At 38.1% G+C, this 23,408-nt stretch overlaps 1 protein-coding gene across 2 annotated transcripts in view; it reads right to left on the bottom strand.

Moving 5' to 3' along the window:
- The window catches only part of tapt1a (transmembrane anterior posterior transformation 1a), a 36,300-nt gene extending 16,006 nt beyond the window's left edge, over positions 1 to 20,294 (bottom strand). The window contains exons 1-9 of one of the 2 annotated variants that reach the window (XM_049585123.1): positions 20,085 to 20,294; positions 16,895 to 17,025; positions 13,333 to 13,451; positions 10,596 to 10,628; positions 5,359 to 5,521; positions 4,180 to 4,315; positions 3,280 to 3,377; positions 2,901 to 2,970; positions 986 to 1,066 (exon numbers count right to left, since the gene is read on the bottom strand). In XM_049585123.1, the coding sequence (XP_049441080.1) occupies positions 986 to 1,066; positions 2,901 to 2,970; positions 3,280 to 3,377; positions 4,180 to 4,315; positions 5,359 to 5,521; positions 10,596 to 10,628; positions 13,333 to 13,451; positions 16,895 to 17,025; positions 20,085 to 20,274 (1,021 nt within the window). In that variant the 5' untranslated portion in view covers positions 20,275 to 20,294. The remainder of the gene's footprint in view (positions 1 to 985; positions 1,067 to 2,900; positions 2,971 to 3,279; positions 3,378 to 4,179; positions 4,316 to 5,358; positions 5,522 to 10,595; positions 10,629 to 13,332; positions 13,452 to 16,894; positions 17,026 to 20,084) is intronic. The other variant, XM_049585124.1, reaches the window with a different exon arrangement.
- Positions 20,295 to 23,408: the final 3,114 nt, after the last annotated feature.

Below are 23,408 nucleotides of genomic sequence, written 5' to 3' on the forward strand. Positions count from 1 at the left end.
CAAGCATTGATAAACGCTTTAGGTTGTGTTTACGCCCGTGAGACGCAGCTGAGACGTGAGCCAGCACAGAGCCGGTGCAGACAGCAGCACAGATTAAAATGAGAGCGGATCTGTTGCATGAGACGTGCGAGTGAAAAAAGAATCTCATATGCCTGCAGTCTAAACACGGAGACAGTCATTTAAAATATCATTAAAACAAATATATTGATTAGTGCAGCTTTAAGTCATATAATTACTCACACAATTCAATGCACAAGTTTGCAGATGCTGTACATATATTTCTTTACCATCACAATCCATACACAGTCTTCATTATATACGACCCTGTGGCTTCTTGCTGTTTACAAAATAAATAAAATTCTTAATGAGCCTTCAGTTCTCATTTCGTCCATTTTAACTATGATAAAGTGTTTAGCAGATGATTAGCTGAGAGCAGGTGCTTTGGTTCTGTATGATGTAAACAAAGAAGAGCAGGCACCATTAATGCTCCGTGGAAGATAAGTAAATTAGTGGAGACTTCTGATTTGTATACCTATAGCAACAGAAGGCCGTTGCTCTGTATTAGCACATCAGTGTTATGATTTCAGCTGACAGGCCACGTCTGTCATCCACTGTGTGTCTGGCTTTGAGACTGACAGGAGGAGCTGAGTGTTTTCAGACGGCTGTCACACAGAAACACCCAGCTCACATCCTTCACTCTGCTCCGTCTCATTCACGGTTTGCTGGGAGAGAGAAGATCCCCAAGGTGTTGCATGGGGTCAAACAACACCAAAACAGCAGGAAAAAAAGCTGCTCAGCATATTTCTCTGGATTTATACCGTGACAAACACTGACTGCTGTGCGAGGGTGGAAATGTAACCTCTAACATGTAGCCAGTTTTTATGTATTCAGCTTTTGAAACAGACACACTATGGCTGTGTTTGCATCGACTATGACAGCAGAAAGATTCTCTCAAACTGCAGTTTGTTGAGGAACAGATGACTACCTGGGTTCCATGAGAACTGTTCCATGTTCCTGAGACAAACGATGAGCAGGAGAACATAGCCGGTGAACCGCTCCTTGATATCTGCAGGACAAAATAAACAAATTTGTCTCAACTCTGGAACAACTTGGTTAGTAAGCATCAACATTTAACACACAACTGCAGTTATGCTGACTTCACCAACATGTGCTGTTCTCATACTGCATTTTTGTGTTAAAGCAGCTTGTGTTATATGAGACCTCCATCCATTCATTTTCATCCACTTCTCCGTCATCATATTTCCATGAGATATGTAATCCCTCCAGCGTGTTCTGGGTCTGCCCCAGGGCCTCCTACCAGTGGGACGTGCCCAACACACCTCTAACAGGAGGCACCCAGTAGGCATCCTGATTAGGTGCCCGAACCACCTCAACTGACCCCTTTAAGCGCAAAGGAGCTACGGCTTTACTCCGAGCTCCCTCTGGATGTCCGAGCTCCTCACCCTATCTCTAAGGCTGAGCCCAGCCACCCCACGGAGGAAACTAATTTCAGTTGCTTGTATCCGCGATCTCATTCTGGTCACTACCCAGAGCTCATGACCATAGGTGAGGGCTGGGACGTAGGTGGACCAGTAGATCACAGCGCCAATTCATGTCACTATATGAGATCTGTCAGTTTTAATGTATAGCACTTTACTAAGAAAAAGTCTCATTACAGTAGCACATTTACAGCTACAGTGTCTTTCAGTCCTGCCACAGTATAGCGTGCTACAAACATCCATCTACTATGATTTAAAGACACAGATGTAAAAGTTTAGCGTGCCATTATCTGAGCTGATTAAACCACGCTAGTTAGGAACACACTCAGCTCCAATCTTCCGTGATGTGAGTAAACAGCGAGAGCGAAATGGCAGCTGATTAAGGCTTATTGTCTTCTGCCGTCATTAGTATACAACAAGAGTGACTGAGATAAAAACACGCTGCCTCAGGGGGATCAAAAGGGAAATGCACAGTACATTTAATATCTCTGTTTTCTGACTAACAAATCCGAGTGAGTAGAGACACAAAGGGCTTGTATTCAAATAAGAGAATTCAACTATTTTACTTCAGTTGTGTCTTGGTTTTAATGTTTTTGCACCACAGTTTCATGCTTAACATTTTACTTAAACTCTAGACTGGGTCATAGTGTACATCTGTCCAACAGAAACAGACAAAAGCAAATGTTTTATGTTTGTGATTTGCTCAAAATTGGCTTTTCGAAAGGAGAAAATTCATTTTTAACAAACAGTATGAGGTCTTCAAATGACTTGTTTTGCTCAACAACAGAACACAACATGAATATATTAAATTATGATATAAAACAAGAGAAAAGCAGAGACTCTTCACAACTGAGAAGCTGTACCGACAACTCTTCGACCTTTTTAACTTGAAAGATGTCTTAATTAGCAAAATAGTTAATGATTCACTTTCTATTTAATGATTAATCGACTGACTGTTGCAGCTCTACAACCAAGGGACTTGATTTAAAAAGATACTAGAAGGGGAAAAAAGGTCTCAACAGATAAGTTACAATTCAGATTTTTGTTTTATCATTGACAGTTCTTCTGAAGAGGAAGATCAGAGCTTACAAAGAATACTTGATTGTAGGAAGCTTTCCCTTTTGTTCACTCAGCAGCAGTAAAGTGCTCGTGGAACAAATGATAATCACAGATCTTAAAGACAGTGAGGCGCTCTCTCTTTCTCTCTCTCTCTCTCTCTCTCTCTCTCTCTCTCTCTCTCTCACATCACACAAGAAATTAAACAATGCAGAGTCCAATTATTTGACCTGTTCTGGAAACAAATTAAAGCGTGTAAATTATGTCTTTGGCTCTCTTGATCTTTTCAATACATTAAATTCAGCATTAAGTGTGTGATCTCTGATAGGACATTGAATATCTTACCACTGTTGGACATTTGAAATAGGTTGTTCTTCTCAAATTTCTTGAACACACTCCCTTTGATCTCCACAAACTGTGTTTGAGACAACAGAAGAAGAAAGAAAGAAAAGCATTCGGCAGCATTTATAATCCAGAAATTACACAAAACAAGGCATCATGTTGCAGCTGCGACATTAACGTTTCATCACCAACGTGCCAAGTTGATTTTTTCTGGGATACATCTGCATGCAAATTATTTAAGTAAAATGTAGAATGTGTGCATATATTTGTTCTGAGTGCAGCTGCTTAAACAATCACATCAGGGAGATTGTTGTGTACAACTATCTGTTGGGTTGAATACAAATGCTTATCTGCATGAGTGTGTATGTGTGTGTGCACTTACATTGTTGGACATCATGATGGTGAGCAGGGACTTGTTGTGCGAGTTGAAGGCAACGTTGAGGGTGGAGGCCTGGACCATGATGAGGATGGCATGGAGGACTGAGCAACAGAAACTCAGGAGAATAACTGATGTAAAAGAATTCCAGCACTGAATATCACTTCATTAAAAAGTAATAAAAAGGATGCATCGTTAAGGGATAAGGTTGGATCTTTTGAAGTGTGGTCGAGGTACTATTCTAAAGTCAGTGTGGACAGGATTGCTGCCCCTGTCCACATCAGTAAATTGCTTAGCATCTGTGTCAGTACTCCTGTCTGCTTCTACAAACTGGGGGCATGTCAACTGACATCTATTGTACGTAATACACTGACTATGGATAAGTGCATCATACAACCTCACTTCACAGATCCCAACTACCCCTTTTATATTTAGGCAGGCTGCAAACAACAGTCATGGGTTTCAGTGCATCCATACAATAAGCAATACAAAAAAAGAATCAAACATCAAATGCATGACTGAAGGACGTACTGTACGCTCAAGAAAACAATATAAACAAACACTATGTTGCACTGAACTCAGCTGGTTCAGAGCACTTCGGCCCAAAGTAAACTTAATCAGTTTCTGCCTTTTAGCTCGTCTGTCCATCTTGTTGGAAAAAAATCAAAACAAATTTCACTCTGGCGTCTGTAGGCCGAGTGATGCAGCGCTTAAAAGCTTCTTTTATCTTTTTCAGCGGTCAAACACAGCTCAGAAACCTTACAGAGAAACAGTTCTGGACATTTCATGAGACTGTGACCGGATGTCATCTGTCAAACACAGAAGAAAGAGACAACCGACATCAATCACAAAGTTCCAATCAACGACCACATTTCTTTTGGATGTGGATCTGAACAGGAAGGATACAGACGTAAAAGACGGCCATCAGGAAGTGAGGAATGACTCCTATACTGTCTCTTTTCCGTTCTTTGGGTTCTGTGGCCGTCCAGTAGAGAGCGTCCAGGATGTCTTGACCGAAGGATGAGAAGAGGCGGTCGGCCACCTGACAGAGGGATAACAGATTGTGACTTATTAACAGTGGCAGACATTTGGTTTATTTCCTTTATAATGAAGCTCATTTGTGTACTTGTGTTTGAAATTGTTGCTATTAAGCCATGTTTAATGTTTTGGAGGTGTAACTGTTGTGCAGCTATATATTTTAAAACAGGGGAATAAAATCCCTGTCTTTGCATTTTATTTTGATCGCAGTCTCTTATTATAAAACTGCTTGTGACATCTCAAATGTGGCTTTGACTTGCAGATGAAAACATGTTGCTGTTTCATAGAAAATACCAAGATATATATCATGTATTGCCAGTCAGCCTGTAAATACCAAACTATGAATTTTTGTCAATATCACCCAGCCCTAATTCCAAATACATCCAATGTGCAGTCAGACATGTATTGCACCTTTACCTTTTGCCGCATCAGTAATTTTCCAGAAACTTAGGGGTATATCCCAGGTTTTGATAAGCCTTTTCCACTTTGAAGTTTAAGTTTAAGTTTATTTACTTTATTAATCCCCCTGAGGGGAAATTCAATGTCTTCAATTGTCAATTACACACAGGTCTGAAAGACACACACATGCACAAACAGGACATATACATGCACAAAGTGGAGAGATGTCAGAGTGAGGGGGCTGCCCTTAGTCAGGCACCCGGAGCGGTTGGGGGTTCGGTGCCTTGCTCAAGGGCACCTTGGCAGTGCCCAGGAGGTGAACTGGCACCTCTCCAGCCACCAGTCCACGCTCCATATTTGGTCCGGACGGGGACTCGAACAGGCGACCCTCCGGTTCCCAACCCAAGTCCCTATGGACTGAGCTACTGCTAAGGTAGTTGTATTTCTGTATTTGGTTGATTTAGGTTAGATAATGTGTCCCAGTAGCCAGATTTATACATCTACTGTCTGTATAATTAAGTCATTAAATATGTACACTGTACGCACAAAATTGGACAATAAACAGAGTGCACTTGAAGGTATGAATCTACCGACATGAAGTGATTTCTCCACCACGTGTCAGCTGTAAGCGTATAAAATGTGAGGTACCTCCAACATGTTGTAGATGATGTAGAGTTTGATGACAGACTGTCCTCTGATCAGGTGGTACATCATGGAGTAATCGACATAATGCATCATGGAGAAGCAGAGCACCAAGATCAGGCCCTTCAGCATGTCACATACCTGCGCTGGCTGCAGCAGCCGAGACCCGCTGACCACACACACACAAAACACACAGAGAGATCAACTTATAGTATCTGTACTGAATTAATAAACACATTTAACCAACCTCTGGGAACATTTGTGCGTACTTGAAGACATACTTGAATGCTGATAGTGTAATATGTCCATTGATGTGTTTGTAATGTACGTGCATGCTGACAAACATATTTTTACCCAGTAAATGTATGACCACAACAGTAACATCACTGTCTGCTGCTGTATATGGAGGGTTTGAACAATCTCTGCTATTCTTACCATGCGAGGACACAGCAGGTCAACACATACAGGGGTAAATAATTATTTTCTGTTCAAAATCTGATATCCCACATAAACGAAAAAAGCCACAAGTAGTGATAACACAAAAAATACAATATGAAATATTAAAGTTAGTGTCTCCTTTCTATCTCCTTTCATAACATTTATCTCCTTTTAATATGTTTCTGTTTTCATTCAGTGCCTCTGCTCTTATACAGATTAAATCTTTGTCGTTCTTATCTACCAAACAGACTACAACACACCAAACAAAGATTTATATGTGTTAGAGTGTCTGATATTTCAATTTTGTTACCAAAATGTGGCCAGCATTTTGGACAGAAATATTTAATATGGTGCTGGATGTGCAGCATCAGTGGAAGAAAACACACAGGCTGAGCTGTCACATACTGCGAGAACAGCGAAGCATGTTTTTTAATGTATTTAAAACATGTGCAGCTTTCATAATTAATAGCAATGGTTGGCAGTGGCAGCTTGGGAGCATGTTAAGAGGAGGGCTGACAAATCCATAGGACCGTTTATTTAGTATTTACTATGACAGGGATAACCGGGAAGAGCCAGAGCGAGAGCTTAACTCTAAGACACCCAGTGTATTTTACATGTCAGCTGTGTGACTGGACTCTACGTCCACTACTGCAAGAAAAAGAAAACGTTTCATCCACTCACAACAAAGGCTTCTTACTCACTATGAATCACAACTTCAATATATTCACACACATTATGGTTTTCATACAGAAATGGTTCGTTCTACCTGCTGATAAAACTGTCAAAACATGATACACCAGAATTACACAGTATTTTACTGATGGCTGTTTATTTTACCACAGTGCCACAAAGACTACAGTATCATTTCTCTCAGTAACAGCCATCTCTCTTGAAGAGTAATGTCTGTATTTTTCAGCCAGGATCCTATTTCCCATGTTTTTATATGGGAAATACTAATGGGGACAACATTTCTCCAGTACTGAGTGAAAAGGCAGCAGCCAGCAGACATGAAAAAGGCTTCAATGTAATGCAGTCTTGTAGGTTGGGTGATAACGATTTCAGAGCTTACCTGGTTAAACAAAAAGGATCTTACTCTTTAACAAAAAGTCTGTCTCTCCTTTCCATACTGTTTTTTTTAGCACTAAGAATAGCAATCTGAACCTGTCAGTGGCAAAGCAAGCACTTTTGTGGTGCTTTCAGACCTAGAATCGTCTCCTTTGGTCTGAATCAGGGACTAATTTTGTTCCAAAGTTGTATAATTGCCTAGAGTTGGTTCGTGTTCTCACGGCAGCATTTACAAGCGGACCAGGTGCACATTAATAATCCTCCAGGACTGTAACATGCTCATGTTTAACCCAAACAATGTGTCATGTGACTGCAGTTGGTTCAGATCCAGGTTGGAACACGTTCTCACCACAAACGAACCGCACCAGAGTTCGTTTGTAACCGGACCGAGACCACCTCTTCAAGAAGGTCTTGGTCCAGTTGTTGTGGTGCACACCTGAGTGTGATTGCTGTGTTCACACCTGCCCAAAGGAACCACACTCAGGGGGCAAATGAAATCAAGTTACATGGCAGCCTGTTTACATCTGGAGCCCTCTCTGTCAATACTGGACCACTTTCTCAAGAAGTTGTTCCGATTACTCAACTAAGACACAAACACATGGAGAACAGGGCCCAGGCTGAAAAAATACAGAAGTTACCCTTTAATATTGCGCAAGCTGAACCCCACTAAATCACTTTAAACCACACACAATAACACTAGACTAACACTAGAGCACGAGACACAGCAGGATAACAATGAGCTACTCTAACAGCCATCATTACCTTAATAAACTTTAGCGGCTGTTCATTAGTCTTGCACCACAACAACAGGGCTACTCCTCACCCCATTACACTTTTTTAAAACATGAGAGAGGAAAAGATGGATGAAAGGGGGGACTGCAGGGTGTGGAGATGTGAACTATTTTAGGTGCAGACTCCGAGCTGGGAGAGGAGAGGAGAACATGCCCTGAGTTTGGGAAGATGTGTAAATGAGCTTAATCAAGTGTTTTCTGAATTGTAGGCAGCTGAGCACAAAGCTGTGAAGAGAACAGGATGAGATGAACATCTGGGTCTTTTTGTCCAAAGCATAAAAGACAGTGATTGCCTTCATTGCCAACTAGTTGGGATTTAAGTTTGAATACAGTGAATTTATCAGGATTTCCAAAAATTAAACTGATGAGGTGAACTTACATAAAAGCCATTAACCCTATTGATTGTTTTCTGTAATATCTATACACATGAAAAAGGATGAGATTCAGATAAAACTAAACTATTCAACAGCAGGGAGGTGTCCGTATGTTACTGAAGAGTTCTCATAGATTGTTTTTCTGAAGTTACAGCGCCATCCAGTGGTCACAACAGAAGTCATTCATGTAAAAGAAGCATGACTCAAAAATAAAAGTTTGAGGACTCCCAGATTACTGATTTATGAATATAATTTTTTCCCCACTTGATGTGAAGTTTTTTGTTCAGTGATCAATGTGCAATAACTTACAATAAATAAAGGTTTAGCATAGTGGGACAAAGTGTGCTGAAGCAGAAGACAAAGGAGTCGGGTAAAAGATAGGATGACTGGGAAACAGAATAATAAATATGATAAAACAGGGTTAACTGCTGAACAAGTACTTATAGAGAAACCATATTAAAAAAAGTTTAAATCAGACATAAAAGTTAATAGGGCACCAATCGTAGGGCTGCATCTTAACGATTAGTGAAGTACAGAATTGATTTTAAAATTCTTTTGTTTTTAAAGCATTGCATACGCACACACCTGCTTACATCTCTGAAGTTCTCATCCTTTATTCCAGCCCCCAACCCTTCAGATATCGTGACCAATCACTGCTCTCCATTCCTGATTTTTATTTGATCCTTTCTGTGTTTTTCATTTCTTTGTGAAGCACTTTGGTCGACATTTGTTTTTAAATGTGCTCTACAAATAAATCTGACTTAAATTGATTATTTTGATCATCAGTTAGTAACTGAAATGTTTTTAACCTATAAATAAATCTATAAACAGTTTTCACATGTCTTATTTTGTTCAACCAACAGCACAAAACCCAAAGACATTTCATCTACAGTGATTACAAGTCCTCAAATATGAGGAGGTGCAACCAATGAATAATTGACATCATGTGTCTCATAAATGACTTAAATCAGGGATACTCAACTTGTATTGCCTGGGGGCCACTTTGGCAAAATGACGAGAGGCTAGGGGCCAGTTGATTAACAATTGTTAATCATATTTATCATAGTCTGTATTCAATTTTTCAGTGTTTGCTGTGATCAGCATATTTGTCAGAAGACAAATCCAGTTGCAGCAGCTTCGTGTCAGGTGAGGTGTACGCAGAGGCGTTTCTAGGATGTGAGGATACTGGAGGCTTAGCCCAGACTTCTATCGGGGAGTCTGGGGGATCATCGTATGCCATTTTTGTTGTAAACTTTTTTCCTCCTGTCTCAGTTTAGTTTAGGGAGTCAGGCTGAGCATTGCATTTTTGTTTGCCTCTTTTGTTTGCACGGCTGAGGCAGCACTCTGGGGAAAGATAGGTGGGTTTTGTTCGTTATTTTGGTCATGTTCACCCTGAAGCCCTTGTCCGGGTTTCTTGTATCACCTGCCTTTAGCAGACAACCAGTTTCCTGTAATCAACTTTCAGATCCATTGCATTAGTGATAAATTGCTGAAGATTATTCACTCATACATGCTCTCTGTTTCACTTTTTATGTTACACTCTAACATCCCTACACTGGGGCGTAACACTCCTATAGCATCTTCTTTTCTTTTTTTTATAAACAAGCTCTGTTTGGATGTATTCTAAAAATCTCAATGTGAATCAGTTCATTTTCACTGTGAATTAGAAAATGGTCAGCAGGCCAGCTGACCCCCTACTGCAGGCCAGATTTTCCCATGGGCTGTAAGGTGAGTGCTGACTTTAACAATCAGTCATCAAAATTGTAGCTCAAAATTCCTATCAAGCCTCTTATTAAATAACAGATTGACAAAATTACACTTCCCTTAAAAACGTGTTGGTAAACAGCAGTTTTGTATTCAGGTGTTTATGATACTGATGTTTATCCTTGACATGTGCGACACACTCGGCTCTCTGGAGGCGAAGCTGCTGCAGCCAGCTGGTAGTTTAGCCTGCACAAAGCAGTCTTCACTATTTCTATTCTACAAGCATTATCTCCATAACACACATTATGTATGTTTGAGTGCAGTCAGCTATGTGCTGCATTCCAAGCAGCCACCACGATGTGCCATTCATACTGTATTATCCTGAAAGGCATTAAGACTCTGCAGCAGAAATAAACACAGAGAGCTTGATTTCTGTTACAGAACCTTGTTAGAGAAGCAAACCTGCAGAGCAGCTGGGGGTATCTGTGCAGGGAAGGTGAATCAGTAGAGTTTTCCCTTCCCTTAACAACAACAACTGAGTTAGATGAGAAAAATGAGCCCCAGACTGTTCCAGAGGAGCTGTACAGTAAGCAGCCCTCCAGTTTAGGTATGTGCAGCTGTATCACTGACAAGCAACATTTTAATGAGAATGAGCATGCACTCTCAGCAAACCTTCCCTGGATGAGTTAAAAAAAAAAAAAAAGACTTGTAAGGAACCAACATGGCTGCTCTGGCTCGGAGAATGGAAACGTGACATGAGGAGCCAAGCTATGGACACAATGAAGATGAAGAGAAACTGATGAATGATGTGGAGGCCAGTTCAGGACGGTGGTAACACTTGTGAAGCCTTGATGGGCTGTAAGGAGCGTACCTGCTTCTTCTGCAGTACGGGCATGTGCGTGCCCTGCAGAGGGGAAGGAAGGCGAGGGGGAGAATCAGACAGAGGGTGAGGTGAGCAGGAGGACAGGTAGCGTCCATCAGGTGTGTTCAGGTACATATGAAACTCTATGTTCACTGCATTTCTTTTGTAGTGGTCAAAGAAGTGTTTAGAACTGTTACTTTAAATAGCAAATTAGCAATATAACACTGTAAAATACTCTGTTACAAGTAAAAGTAGAAGTACAAAAGTATTAGCTTCAAAGCCAAGTATCAAAAGTAACAGCAGTTATTATGCAGAATGGCTCATTTCAGAATTCTTTATGATACATTACAGGATTATAATTATTGATGCATTAATGTGTCTGTTACTTTAATCTTGCAGCTGGTAAACAGAGACCTAATTCAATGACTTTACACACAGCTTGGTGCCTGAACCTATACAATCTAAGTACAGGTTATATGTTGTATTATCTAGATATGCAAAGCAACCAGTGACTAAAGTTGTCAAATAAATTAGGGATGCACAATTATATCAGCATGTCATCAGTATCGGCCAATAATGGCTTTAAAATGAACAATCAGAATCGGCCAACATGCTTTTTCTTATTTTGCACATTGAATGAATATCGCATACATTGAGAAGAATTGTATTTCATGTTTCCATCTGCTGGTGGGCCACCATGATAAGAGTATGTATGCATTATATGATATTAATTCCACTACAAAAGATACCTGATGATCACTAAAATTAGGTGGGAGGGGAAAAAAGTGGAAAACATTGATACTGATATTGGTTATCGTTAAAAAAAAAAGTTATGTACTGGCATATCAGATATTGGCAAAAAATCCAATATAGTGCATCTCTAAATAAATGTAGCAAAAAGTTTGAAACGTACAGTATTTGCTTCCAAAATGTGGTAAATGTATTAAGTTACATTTCACTACAGCTGCTTTCCATTTTCAACACTACATACTTTTCAGTGACACGTTGGTTAAAATGAAACAGCTGTTAATGAAAACACATCTTTATAGAAGACGACGACTCTTGTACAGCTGGCTAAAAGCAACACTGACTATGTTGACATGCACACTAATATTCCACTATTATTCCAGATATGACAACATTCTGAAGTCGATCTTGTAAACAGCATATTTCACCTATTTTCTGAACGAGGCCTTTTTAGAAACGTAGCATTTTCCGATTAAGACAAAAGGGATATTTCGGTATTATTCAGGTTTTAGGAGCATTCTTTGGACATCTATACAGTGCAGCCAGAATATGCATCTCATCTGGGGTTTGTACCCTAGTTTTCAACACATGGCATCTTGCATGTTTATGGTCAGCTCTGTGTGTCAGCTGTGGATACGCTGTACACAAACCAACTCACCAGCAGGTTGCAAGGCTGAGTAGAGATGCATGCCCAAAAGAAAAGCTCACATTTATGGTCAGAAAGAGAAACATACCTACTTCAAAACATTGTGAAAGACTCGGATATCAGATTTTTGGATATGCGCAATTATTGCAATACCGGACTTTTCAAGAAGGTGGCTGGAAACATTTTTAAAAATGCTATGTCATGCAAAGAAGCAAAATGACAGGCAGTGTCAGCTGTTTCACTTCTCTCTGTTTGCCGTCATAAACAAAATGTCGGGGCATGTTCATCGGCTGCATGTAAACTGGAAGATAAATTTTCATTAGCCATGTAAACGGCTACAAAGGAATATTGTTTTTTAATAAGGGCAAAAACCATCATTTTGTGCATGTACACATAGTCAGTGAGAACTGTTTTTCTAAATGTCCAGATCTTTTGTGCAAACCCCAGACTTATCAAGACCTGGAAACACTGTGAGACCTGTAGAGTAAAATCTAAAGACCTAAGAATGCTTTCAGGTGGAGAGAAAGACAGCAATATGATCCTGGTAAAAGACAGACCAGTAATTAGACAAACCTTGACAGCTGATGTCCAATAAGCAATGGACAGAAACCTTTATCAGAATGTCTTTAAGGTCTATTTTCACTCCATGTGAAAATGGAAAACAGCTGCTTTTTCAAAACTTATCTGTTCCCTGTTTTTAAGGAAATACATCAACAAAAGTCATGAACTGGTGACATATTACTGCAGAGGATCAGCAGTATTATGCTTTTTCACATTTTAGCATATTTTACAGTCAGTTTATGGACATTTGCTGTTGAAAGTAGCAACCAGTATTTTAACATGACTGTGTCACAAGAGAGAAACAACACAAACATTTCTCACAAATCCATGTGTCTGTTTGAAATCAAGAAACAGAAAATGTTGCATTACTTTAAGACAAATCATGCTCATACACCAAAAACAACACAAAAGTTTTTAGAGTCAAGTGTATGCGTGTATCTGTGTGTGTGCCTCCTTAAATATAATACATAATAACTTCCTTCATGATGTATATGTTAGGGGTGGGAATCGCCAGAGGACCCACGATATGGGTCCTGCTTTAAGTTTATCTAGGAAGTTGGAGACACTGTTTTGCAAAACACTGAAACAAATTCAATAATTTTGTTCCCAAAAAAACTGATGAATAATCATAATAATCAGTTATCTGAGGATATCTTTTCAGCTGTAATTGTACCCGAGGCTTATGTGTTGCTGTATCTACACTGTGTGCAGGTTTATAACTGTTTCTTTTGGTGCTGTGCAGGTATAATAGGTTTTTTTTTTTTACAGGTAGGAGAGTGTTTTGGCTCTGACCTGAAGCCACAGCATGGCAGGGTGAGGAGGCGGAGCACGGCCAGCAGCACCCTGAGAGGCAGCAGGGTGAAGACGTACAGGAAGGCGTCCACACACAGGAAGAAGCCAAAGATCATCAGCTGGAAAACACACACAGAAAGACATCCAGGTCAAACAATGACTGTCAGTGTGAACAACGTGCAGAGAGTGACACCTTCAAGTTAAATAGCCCTCAGTGAGAAAGATACTGTACAGCCTGCACACATATTTATTCATCATCTGTTAGTACTTCTCTGCGTCAAAAGGACAACAATAAAATAAAGCCATCACTGGAGGGATTTATGACAGTTTCTTCACATCCAAAAAATGATTTCTCTTAATTGCTGAGGACGTCAAACATATTTCCATTGGAGGAAGAGCCAGGAGAAAACTAATAACCACATGTCACATGCACAAACCTCAGCCTAAACCTAATTATGCAGAGACACATACCTTCACCGCTGTCATCATACAAATAGCCATTGTCTTGTCATTTTTAAAAGCCGTGACTTTAAATCATGTCTTACTCCTACTTCTAACTGAAGAAACATGACGGCACTGAGATCAGTTTTGGTGGAAGCTGGTGGGAGGGTTTGTCCCTCATTGGTGGATTCTATGTGACTTGTCAGGCATCCATGAAGTTGGTTAGTCTGCTTAACACAGTAAAGTAGCTGAGGTCTCTTATATTGACATACATTGCTCTCTTACCCTCCAAGGAAAACCCGAGTCAGTAGGAGCTACGCTGGTCTGGGCTCGCTTGTATTCCTGCAGAGAGGGTCGACTCAACTCCACAAACAATAGACAAAGAAGCCTCAATGGTCTAACTGTGAATTTTTAAAACATAACTGTAATTTAATTACTTGAGCCAGTCTTCTTGACAGGTGACATGTTAACCTGTGTTTTTTTTTTCCAGTTCACAAGAGTTAAGTTTATGCTCCCTGTCTTGCCTTACATGATGCGTGTTGGTAAGTTCATGACAAGATCATGTATGTAAGGCAGCAAGACTTCACAGAAGTAGTCAGTGAGGTTGAACGGTGGTCACAGCTCATCACATGGACAGTGCTAGCTTGTTGTTCTGTGTACTGAGTCCACAACCAAGCACAGCTGCCTTCACTCATGTAAATGGCTGTGTGTTTAGGAGTCTGCTGCCGAAGTTAAATAAAGTTCAAAAACGAAAGATTCCTTGTCGTGTGAAGTGATTTCCACCCACACATATCCAGATGCAGCAGCCGGGCAGTAATATAGCAGGATGGTCAGAACGGTGGCCATTTTCTTTTTTTAAATATACATTTATTGCTTTTTTAGAGCACAGATAAAACATAGGAAAAACAAAGCCAACAGGCTGAGCACATCATACGTAACAGTGGCCACAGTCAGAGTGACTAGTATAACGTGTTGTTAAAAGAGGATTTAAAAAAAATATGTATACAGAAAATGAGAAATAGGAAATTAAAATTTCAGTACAGGGTCCCAGATCTTATTAAACACAACATTTCTATCCTCATTACATAATCTCAGTCTCTCCAGATGAAACATGTTTGTCATTTCATTTTATTCATACATCATAAGTGGAAACAGAGTCCATCTTCCACACTCGTAAAATGTACTTCTTGAGTATGAGTGGATCAGGTTCCCAAAGGTTCCTCAGAGAAACACTGAAACATGTTTTTCCCATATCGATACAATTAACTGCATGACCAGCGGCCATGTTTATGTGTACTGTTGCCACTGCAACCATTGTAGTAGACTCATTTTCATATAAACTTGGATATAAACAAATCAACTTGCAGCAAGTTGCAGACTCACTGAGGTGAGGTTTTGAAGTAACCAAATGAGCAGTGGAGTTGTAGTATGAAGCATGGAGATGTGTCTTTAGTGCACTATCTCTGTTGCCTTGCTGCTAGAGAGGAATTGATGATTGCTGGATTTCATTGCTTCATATTTCTATATTTCTTTCTATTTTCTTATATTTGATAAGTCATCAAGGTGTATTTATCAGTACCTCAAACTGTCTGTCAAAGAAATCTATTTTAAAATACCAATGCAGATTTATAAGCAAATGTCTGAACCATCCAGACCTCTCAGGTCTTCTGGAACAGGTCTGCTTTGTGTCCCAGAATCAAAACAGTTTTATGCACCACTTACTTAAACAAACTCCAAGAAAACTGCAGGTCCGTTGCAACTGTTTCTTTTTGCTGCTGCCTTTCATTAAATCAAATATTTCTTCTTTTTTTTTTTTTTTTTTTTTTTACATCGCACTGTAAGTTTTATTCTTGTATTTTAACCCTGTCTTAGTATTTTTAGCTCATTTTACTTTGCCATTCTCCAGCTCCTTAATGACATTTATAATACAATTAAAATATTCTTTGATAATTTGTTTACTTTTGCACTTTGTCTCATCGTTTTTGATGTTTTATATAGTGCACTTTGCACTGCCTTGTTGCTGAAATGTGCTGTACAATAAACTTGAGTTGGCATGACATCTGACACCAATCACTATTTTCTTTAGAGCTTGTTAAATGACCACAGCAAACAGTTCAATGTCCGCTCCACTCTCATTCTATTTCTATGGGCAGCATATGAATCCACATTCTGTGTTTCAACATTGCCACCTGGTGGCTGATGCACAGAACTACAAAAACAAACTGCTGTCAGTGACACATGGCAAAATAAAATGTTCATATATTATTTAACATACATCAATAATTTGTAGAAAATTATTACAGTGTATGTGTGCATGTGTAGTTTGAGAATGGCACTGATTATTCCTTTTAAAAAAAATCACTCTGTCTATATAAGGTCCAAAATAATGAAAAAGTATATTTAACAGAGTCTAAAACTATGCTTTTAAATTGCAAACTTCATCTGATCAACTGCTTATAAAAACAGTGAGTTAAACTGATGTTACAAGGAGAAAGTAAGCTGGTGATATCTTTATAAATAAAGCTTTAACACACAAATATTTGGTCATTTTTACTTGATAAATAACTAAAGCAACAAATTGTTGCTGAAGATTCTCAGTCATCCAGGTCATGGTAATCATAAGAGCTGTATCGTAGGCAACTGAACTTTCTTGAAGACGTTTTGCCTCTCACCCAAGAGGCTTCTTCAGTTCTATCGGACTGGTGTGGCGTCACAGACTTTAAACCCTGTGTGTGTGTGTGTGTGTGTGTATGTGTGTGAACCCCAATGTCATTGAGTTCACATGTTCTCTGAGTCTCAGAGTTGTTAAGGTCACATGTGAATCAGGTGGGCAAACGACTCACACAGGGTTTAAAGCCTGCGACTCCACACCAGTCCGATAGAACTGAAGAAGCCTCTTGGATGAGAGGCAAAACGTCTTCAAGAAAGTCCAGTTGCCTACGATGTAACACTTAGAAAAACAATGAATAGAGTTCCTCATTAGTGCAGAACATGTGGGGGGATTTTAAGGTTTAGGACTGACTCAGTTTGACACAGTTATGTGCAGACTGTGAGCTGGGTGAGATAACAGCAGACAGATGGAGGTAAATGCACAGAATATATATTATATATCATAAAGTACCTTCTCCAGCTCCTTGGGAATGCGCATGCATGTGTAAACTTTCTCTCTGCGCTCGGTGTACTTTGCCTCATTGTGCTCCAGGAAGTAGCCTCTGGTGAGCTCTGCGCTAATGAAGCGCGTCAACGACGGATCTGGAACAACATCAGAGCACCAGTGTTACCACAAGGGCCATTGTCTGCAACAATTACAACCACAGCTATCAACACAATGAGAGCGCCAATGTTTTGAGAGTCACAGTGCAAAGTGAAAGAGAAGGAAACTTCTCTGGATGGTGAAAACTAGAAGTTGAACAATATTCTTAACACACTGTTTGATTCACTGCACCATGAATACACCTTTGTATGGATGTACATGCAAAATGAACTTCTTTGTCATATACAGTCAGTTTTGTCTGGGCTAAGTAGGATTATTTAAATTTTTTTGATTAATTTACCCTTCTTTTTTTTTTTTTAGAGCCCAACATGACATGTTAAAATTTTTCTGATTTGAACTGCATGAATGCAAAAAAATAAAATAAATTAAATTAAATTATGTGAAATTAAACTAAATAAAATGAAATAATATAAAATTAAATTGAATTAAATTAAATTAAATGACGTAAAATAAAATAGAATAAAATTAAATTTAAGAAATAAAATAAATTAAATTACATTAAATTAAACAGTGAATAGGAACTTCTTTTATACCCAACAGGCTGGATATGTAGACCTGACATTATCCTAAATGCCCCACATACTGTGTTGACATTATTTACACTTGACTGAAAGCTGTGAGATCCTGTCAAACATGTCGTGCTTCATAAACTGGGAACAAAGACAAACTCATTGCACATTTAAAATCACATGAACCAACAGTATAATGTTGGTTCAACAACCAACAGTTTTGCTGTTAAAGTTGAAATCCCACACAGAACTGAAACACATTGGAGCTTAGGCAAAAAATAACACGTATTTCAGAGTAAATGTAGCACCACAAACATGCCTGGGTTATATGGAGTTAACTGTCACATAAATTAGGGCCAGAAAACCTCATAATATATATTAATTAAATCATAAATGTCCCCTATTGTGCAGATTTGCATTTTGTATCAGCTACAATGTCTTTACTGTGTGTACTTTATACTGTCTGATATTTATTCAGCGTTGTTTACCTAACAGCACATGTGCCCTTTACCTGATTAAAGAAACTCACAATGAATTTTTTTTTTTTTTTTTTTTTTTTGTCTGACGAAGAGCATACAGCTCGAAACGTACATCACGGTGCAGTAAATAAAGCTTTTTCTGCAAAGAGTCCTGCAGCGTTGCGAGTCATTCATCCTTTTTTCATAAACTCAAAATGCGCCTGTTCACATGAGGATCCATGCTGACAGATGTAGATTTATCATCCGTCACTTTGATGGCTCTTATCAAACATGGTTCCTCCTTAGTATTTAAATAGAGTCACGGATTTTGATAGCTAAAGGTTTTGGTGTACTTGAATCTGTGACCCATCAGTTTCTGTGACGTTGGAGCATTAACTCAAAGAAAAGGACCAAAGAATCCACAGGTGAGGTGTCACCACAGTAGGTCTGATCTTTTTGCTGATATCTGATATGCCGATATGTAACCGATAACCAATACCAATATTGATATATCCACTTTTATCTCCACCTAAATTTAGTGATCATCAAGTCTCTTCTGTAGAGGAATTAACATCATATCATGCACGCATACTCTTATCGTGGCGGCCCACCAGCAGATGGAGACATGAAATACAATAGTTTTCAATGTGTGTAATATTTATTCAATATGCAATTTAAGAAAAAGCATGTTGCCTGATTCAGATGGTTCATTTTAAAGCCAATATTGGTCGATACCAATGACATGCCGATATTATCATGTACCCCTATCTGCAACTAACAATTATTCTTAGTATCTGCCAACCATTTTCGCAATCGATTAACCACTCTGTGTTTAACATGGTGGCAAACAGTTATGTTATGGTATAGATTAGGGCTGGGCAATATGAAGATATTATATCCTACGAGATATTAGACTAGATATCGTCTTAGATTTTGGATACTGTTGTAGTTTTTTCCCTCGTTTTAAAGGCTGCAAACAGATTCATGTCAATGTGTCAACTTGCCAGACTTTTCTATTTGTTTTAACACTTCCATTAGTTGTTATATCCACATTATTGATGATTATTGACCAAAAGTCACATTGTGTTCATATTTTCTGGCAAAAAACAAAACAAAAACAAGAGTCAACTCTTTTCTCTCTGTGAGAGTATTTGGTCAAAAAAATTGTTATGTTCGATGTTGTCTCCCATTGCTTACATTAATGAAGTGCTATTGAGAAGAATTAATAATAGTGAGATATATATTGTGTATTGAGATATAGCCTAAAGATATTGTGATGTCAGGACATACTTTTATATTTAAAAGTAATTCAACCCACATGGAAAAACAAAGAATATATTAACCGTTATGCGACAAAGGAACACATAACATCCTTGCATTAGTGAAACTGGAAACATTGTATATTTGCTTGAAAAATAATTGCAACCACTGAAAGATTATAAAAATAGGTATCAATGAATTTTGTGTCCATTAACTGACTGATTAAATCAAGTAACTGTAACAGTAACTAACCCTCTGTGTACCTCTGTGGTTATAATTGTTTTCTTTACACCTATCATAGTGTGTGATTATATCTTACAGAAGTGATAAAGCATGATAAAAGTGTGTCACTGGCTAAAATTTATCAGATCACAGAGCATGCTTAGGGGCATTATTTTGCGTGTGGACACCCTGCAGTAAAAGCTGTGGTGAGGTGATATAACTTACCTACATCATATAAAATTTACTGCTCTCTGAACTTTCAGCAGCTACAGTTCATGCAGACATGCAAACTAACTTCAGACATTACAGCAGCAGCTGGACGGTGACCACAGCTCCTGGTTTTAAAGAATGACTTCATTGTGTCAGTCACAGTTGTTTCAGTTCATTATTAGCTTGTTAATCAAGCTAGCACTGACTGCACTCAGTGACGTTACATATAAACCTTTTACAACTTGTTTAAAATGGCTGCAGTCTGTATAATGTTACATTTATGGAGTAACAACAGCGTTAGTGTTGACAGTCAGCAAACTAAAGTAACGTTTAAGACGCCCAACGTTTATTAGCTGTAACGTCAGAGCCAACGGTTACCTGCGGCGCGCTCCCGTTGCTCCCTCCTGACAGCGCTTATGTCGTAAAATCCCAACGTCTCCGGCAGTTCCGGTGTTATACCGATTTTACCGGACTTGTGCAAATCATCCCACGGTCGTTTCTGCCTCTTCTTTAACTCAATTTCTGCTTCTTTCTCCTCTGACAGCTCGGTCCCCGACAAGTCCGCCATCTTTACTTTGGCAGCCGCGTCGCTCTGTGCAACGTCACCGCACCGAGGGGGTAAAAACAAATGACGTCACAGCGGTGGACGGATCTTAAATTTGAAAAGTTCATCCCCAGAACAAAAACTAATAAAGAGGTTTTATTATTCTTTATTTTTATTTCTATTTTATTAATTTGTTAACTTGTTTTATTTTATTTTTATGTCATTATTATTCTATTCTATTTTTATTTCATTATTATTTTTTATTTTATTTTATTTGATTTCTATTTCATTTTTATTTTATTTTGTTTTATTTTTATTTTTATTTTTATTTTTATTTTATTTTATTTTAGCTCAATTTCATATCCAGAAAAATAAATGTATATGTAAAAGGAAGGATAGAAAGAGGATACTTAATTAGATTAATTTCTAAATAAATCTAAAGGCTGTAAAAAATTATAGGCCTCTGTATTTTGTAGATATTAAATTATTTTTTAATAAATTAAAATAATTAAAATGAATTATTTAAATTATATAAATTACTTATATATATATATATATATATATATATATATACATATGAACTTGTGCTTGTTTGTTTATTTCAATATAGAATCAGAACTAAATAACTAACTAACTAGCAAACTAACTCAATCAATAAATATGATGATAATGATAAGAAGAAATAACAAATAATAATGACAAATTCTACTAATTATAATAAAATAATAACAATACCACTACTGGTATCACTACTAATACTACTACTACTACTGCTAATAATAATAATAATAATAATAATAATAATAGTAATAATAATAATAGGATAATAGATGGAAATTGACTTCAAGCCTTAAAAAATATTTGCAAATAGCTGATTCAATATGTCAGAAATAGTAATATTAAAACCTATATTCTGTTTATTAACATGTATGATATATATTATCATTGTTTTGTATAATGTTTCATATACATCCCTGGCATCACCACACTGCTTTGTAAAGTACAACATATGTTGTATATATTTTCCGCTAATATTTTCAAAAATGTAATGAAACTGTTTTTGCAATTAAACTGAATTCGTCAGAGGATATTTTTTATTTAACTGTCTGACTAAAATCTAGTTAACGTTCAGTGATATGTGGCTCTTTGTAGCAGGATGTCTTAAACATACAGAGACAATAATGACACCTATTAATAGAATTATTTACATGTTGCAGTACTCACTTTACTCCACTTGGTGCCGCCAAAGTTCCATCAAATCTTCCTGGATTTGAAGTCTACCCAACAACAGTACTGAGGCGAGGTCTGTTTCTGCGGAGCTGTCTGGAGAAGTTTGCTGAGTAGTTCATACATCTGTTCATGTTCCAGGTTTTACTTAGCAAAATTATTCAGTTAACTCAGGTGAACAGATTCTTGAAAAAAGACACTACATATCAAGATCTGAATCAAGGACCTGCACAGGGAGGTAATTATCTGTAGCATGAAGAAACACAAATACTACTGATGAACTGCATTAAAATGGTGGGTCTTTAAACATTTTTAGTATCCAATGTTGTTTAAACGGTGTCAACGTCCTTTGACAGGAAACTTAAGACATAACTGCAACAGTTACTGGAGGCCACACACCCTGATACTCCAACAGATATTATTTCGACATCTTCATCATATTCCAAGCAGAATGCTTTTTCATAACCTCCTAGAAAGAGGCGAGAAGGTGCATAAAGATTTCTAATGAAAGGTGAATGTGTGAACATGTAAATGAAACCAGGTAATTAGTGTATGAATAGTGGCTCAAGTCTACGATGACGGTCACACCTCATATTTGAAACACAACCTGTCTTGTGGCTTTTGACAGCTCTTGGTGGAAACATCCTTCTTTTATCTCTGGTTCTTCTGCAATAGATTCCTCCCAGTATGGCCATTTAATATCAGCAGACAACAGCAGCTCTGGAAAGAAGCTTCTTCTCTTTTGTTTCTCAGAGACTGACACCAAAATATGACGTCTAGATCGCTGTATCATTTTATAACGTCGTTTCCACTAATCTTCTTTCATACATTCTCAGCACATAACATCTTCAGTTGATCAGTGCGTCAGTACATTTTCCTAAAATGTAAGTTACATTTTCATCTTTTAAGATGTGGATGGGAATGAAACTGTTCCCTGTCTCTGTCCTTTTAGCCAAACAGCAAATCAAAATTTTCAAAAAAAAAACCATACTCACTGCAACATCCACTTCGCAGCTGTTTGGGAGCTTTATATGAATCACACTCTGATGATGTCCAGTTGTTCTGTTCAAACTCACACTTTTCTGAGCACTTTAAGGACTTTTTGCTACAAAGAAGTGGACTATGTCGTTAGCGGCTGTTTTCAGGGTCAAGAATCAACTTAAATACATAGATAAATGAATAAGCAGATGTTACGTGCACACATGATGCATGTAGCCGAACCAAGCTCCATTGTAAGCACGGTTTATTGGCACACATAATGGTAAAGCATACATACCAGACATCAGATATGACACTGAACACCTCTGCTATATAATGTACAAATGGTGTCTAATAATACTAGGCTCAAACATATTTAGAAATGTGTTAGCTTCCTTACAAATGCACAAATAAATACCCATAAGATCCAATTGTATAAAGACACGTGTCGCTGTCTTCTCGCCCATTTTCAAACAAAAGTCCAACAAAAGAGATCAGGGATATATTATCAATTCAATTAAAGATTAAAGAACAATTGTGAGCACAAATACAGGGATCTCAAAGCATTTCTGTGGGGTGGGTGGGATTTTATCTGTTGCTTTTGAAAATGTAAAATTGTTTTCTTCCTATGTCACAGAATATACAAGAAATATGACTGTGTGACTGTTTGTTAACTTTGTGGCTTTGGTTCTGCACTAGCTAAAGAGGTTGAGGAACATTAGATTTTTTTTTTTATTGACGGAAGCAAAGCAGCATCCATCCAAACCACCCTACAGAAATCTGAACCTCCTGTACAAAACAAAACAGCTGCCATATCCAAACTGGTTTCAGTGGCTGATTTACAGTGGACAAAATAGATTCCACCTCTATTTACAGAGCTACAAACCTTGTAACAGTGTTCCCAAACTGATGAACCCAAAAGGAAAATCAGACTGATGTGTTTTTTAAAAAGT

The sequence above is a fragment of the Epinephelus fuscoguttatus genome, linkage group LG9 (assembly GCF_011397635.1).
Source record: "Epinephelus fuscoguttatus linkage group LG9, E.fuscoguttatus.final_Chr_v1".
Taxonomy (NCBI): domain Eukaryota; kingdom Metazoa; phylum Chordata; class Actinopteri; order Perciformes; family Serranidae; genus Epinephelus; species Epinephelus fuscoguttatus.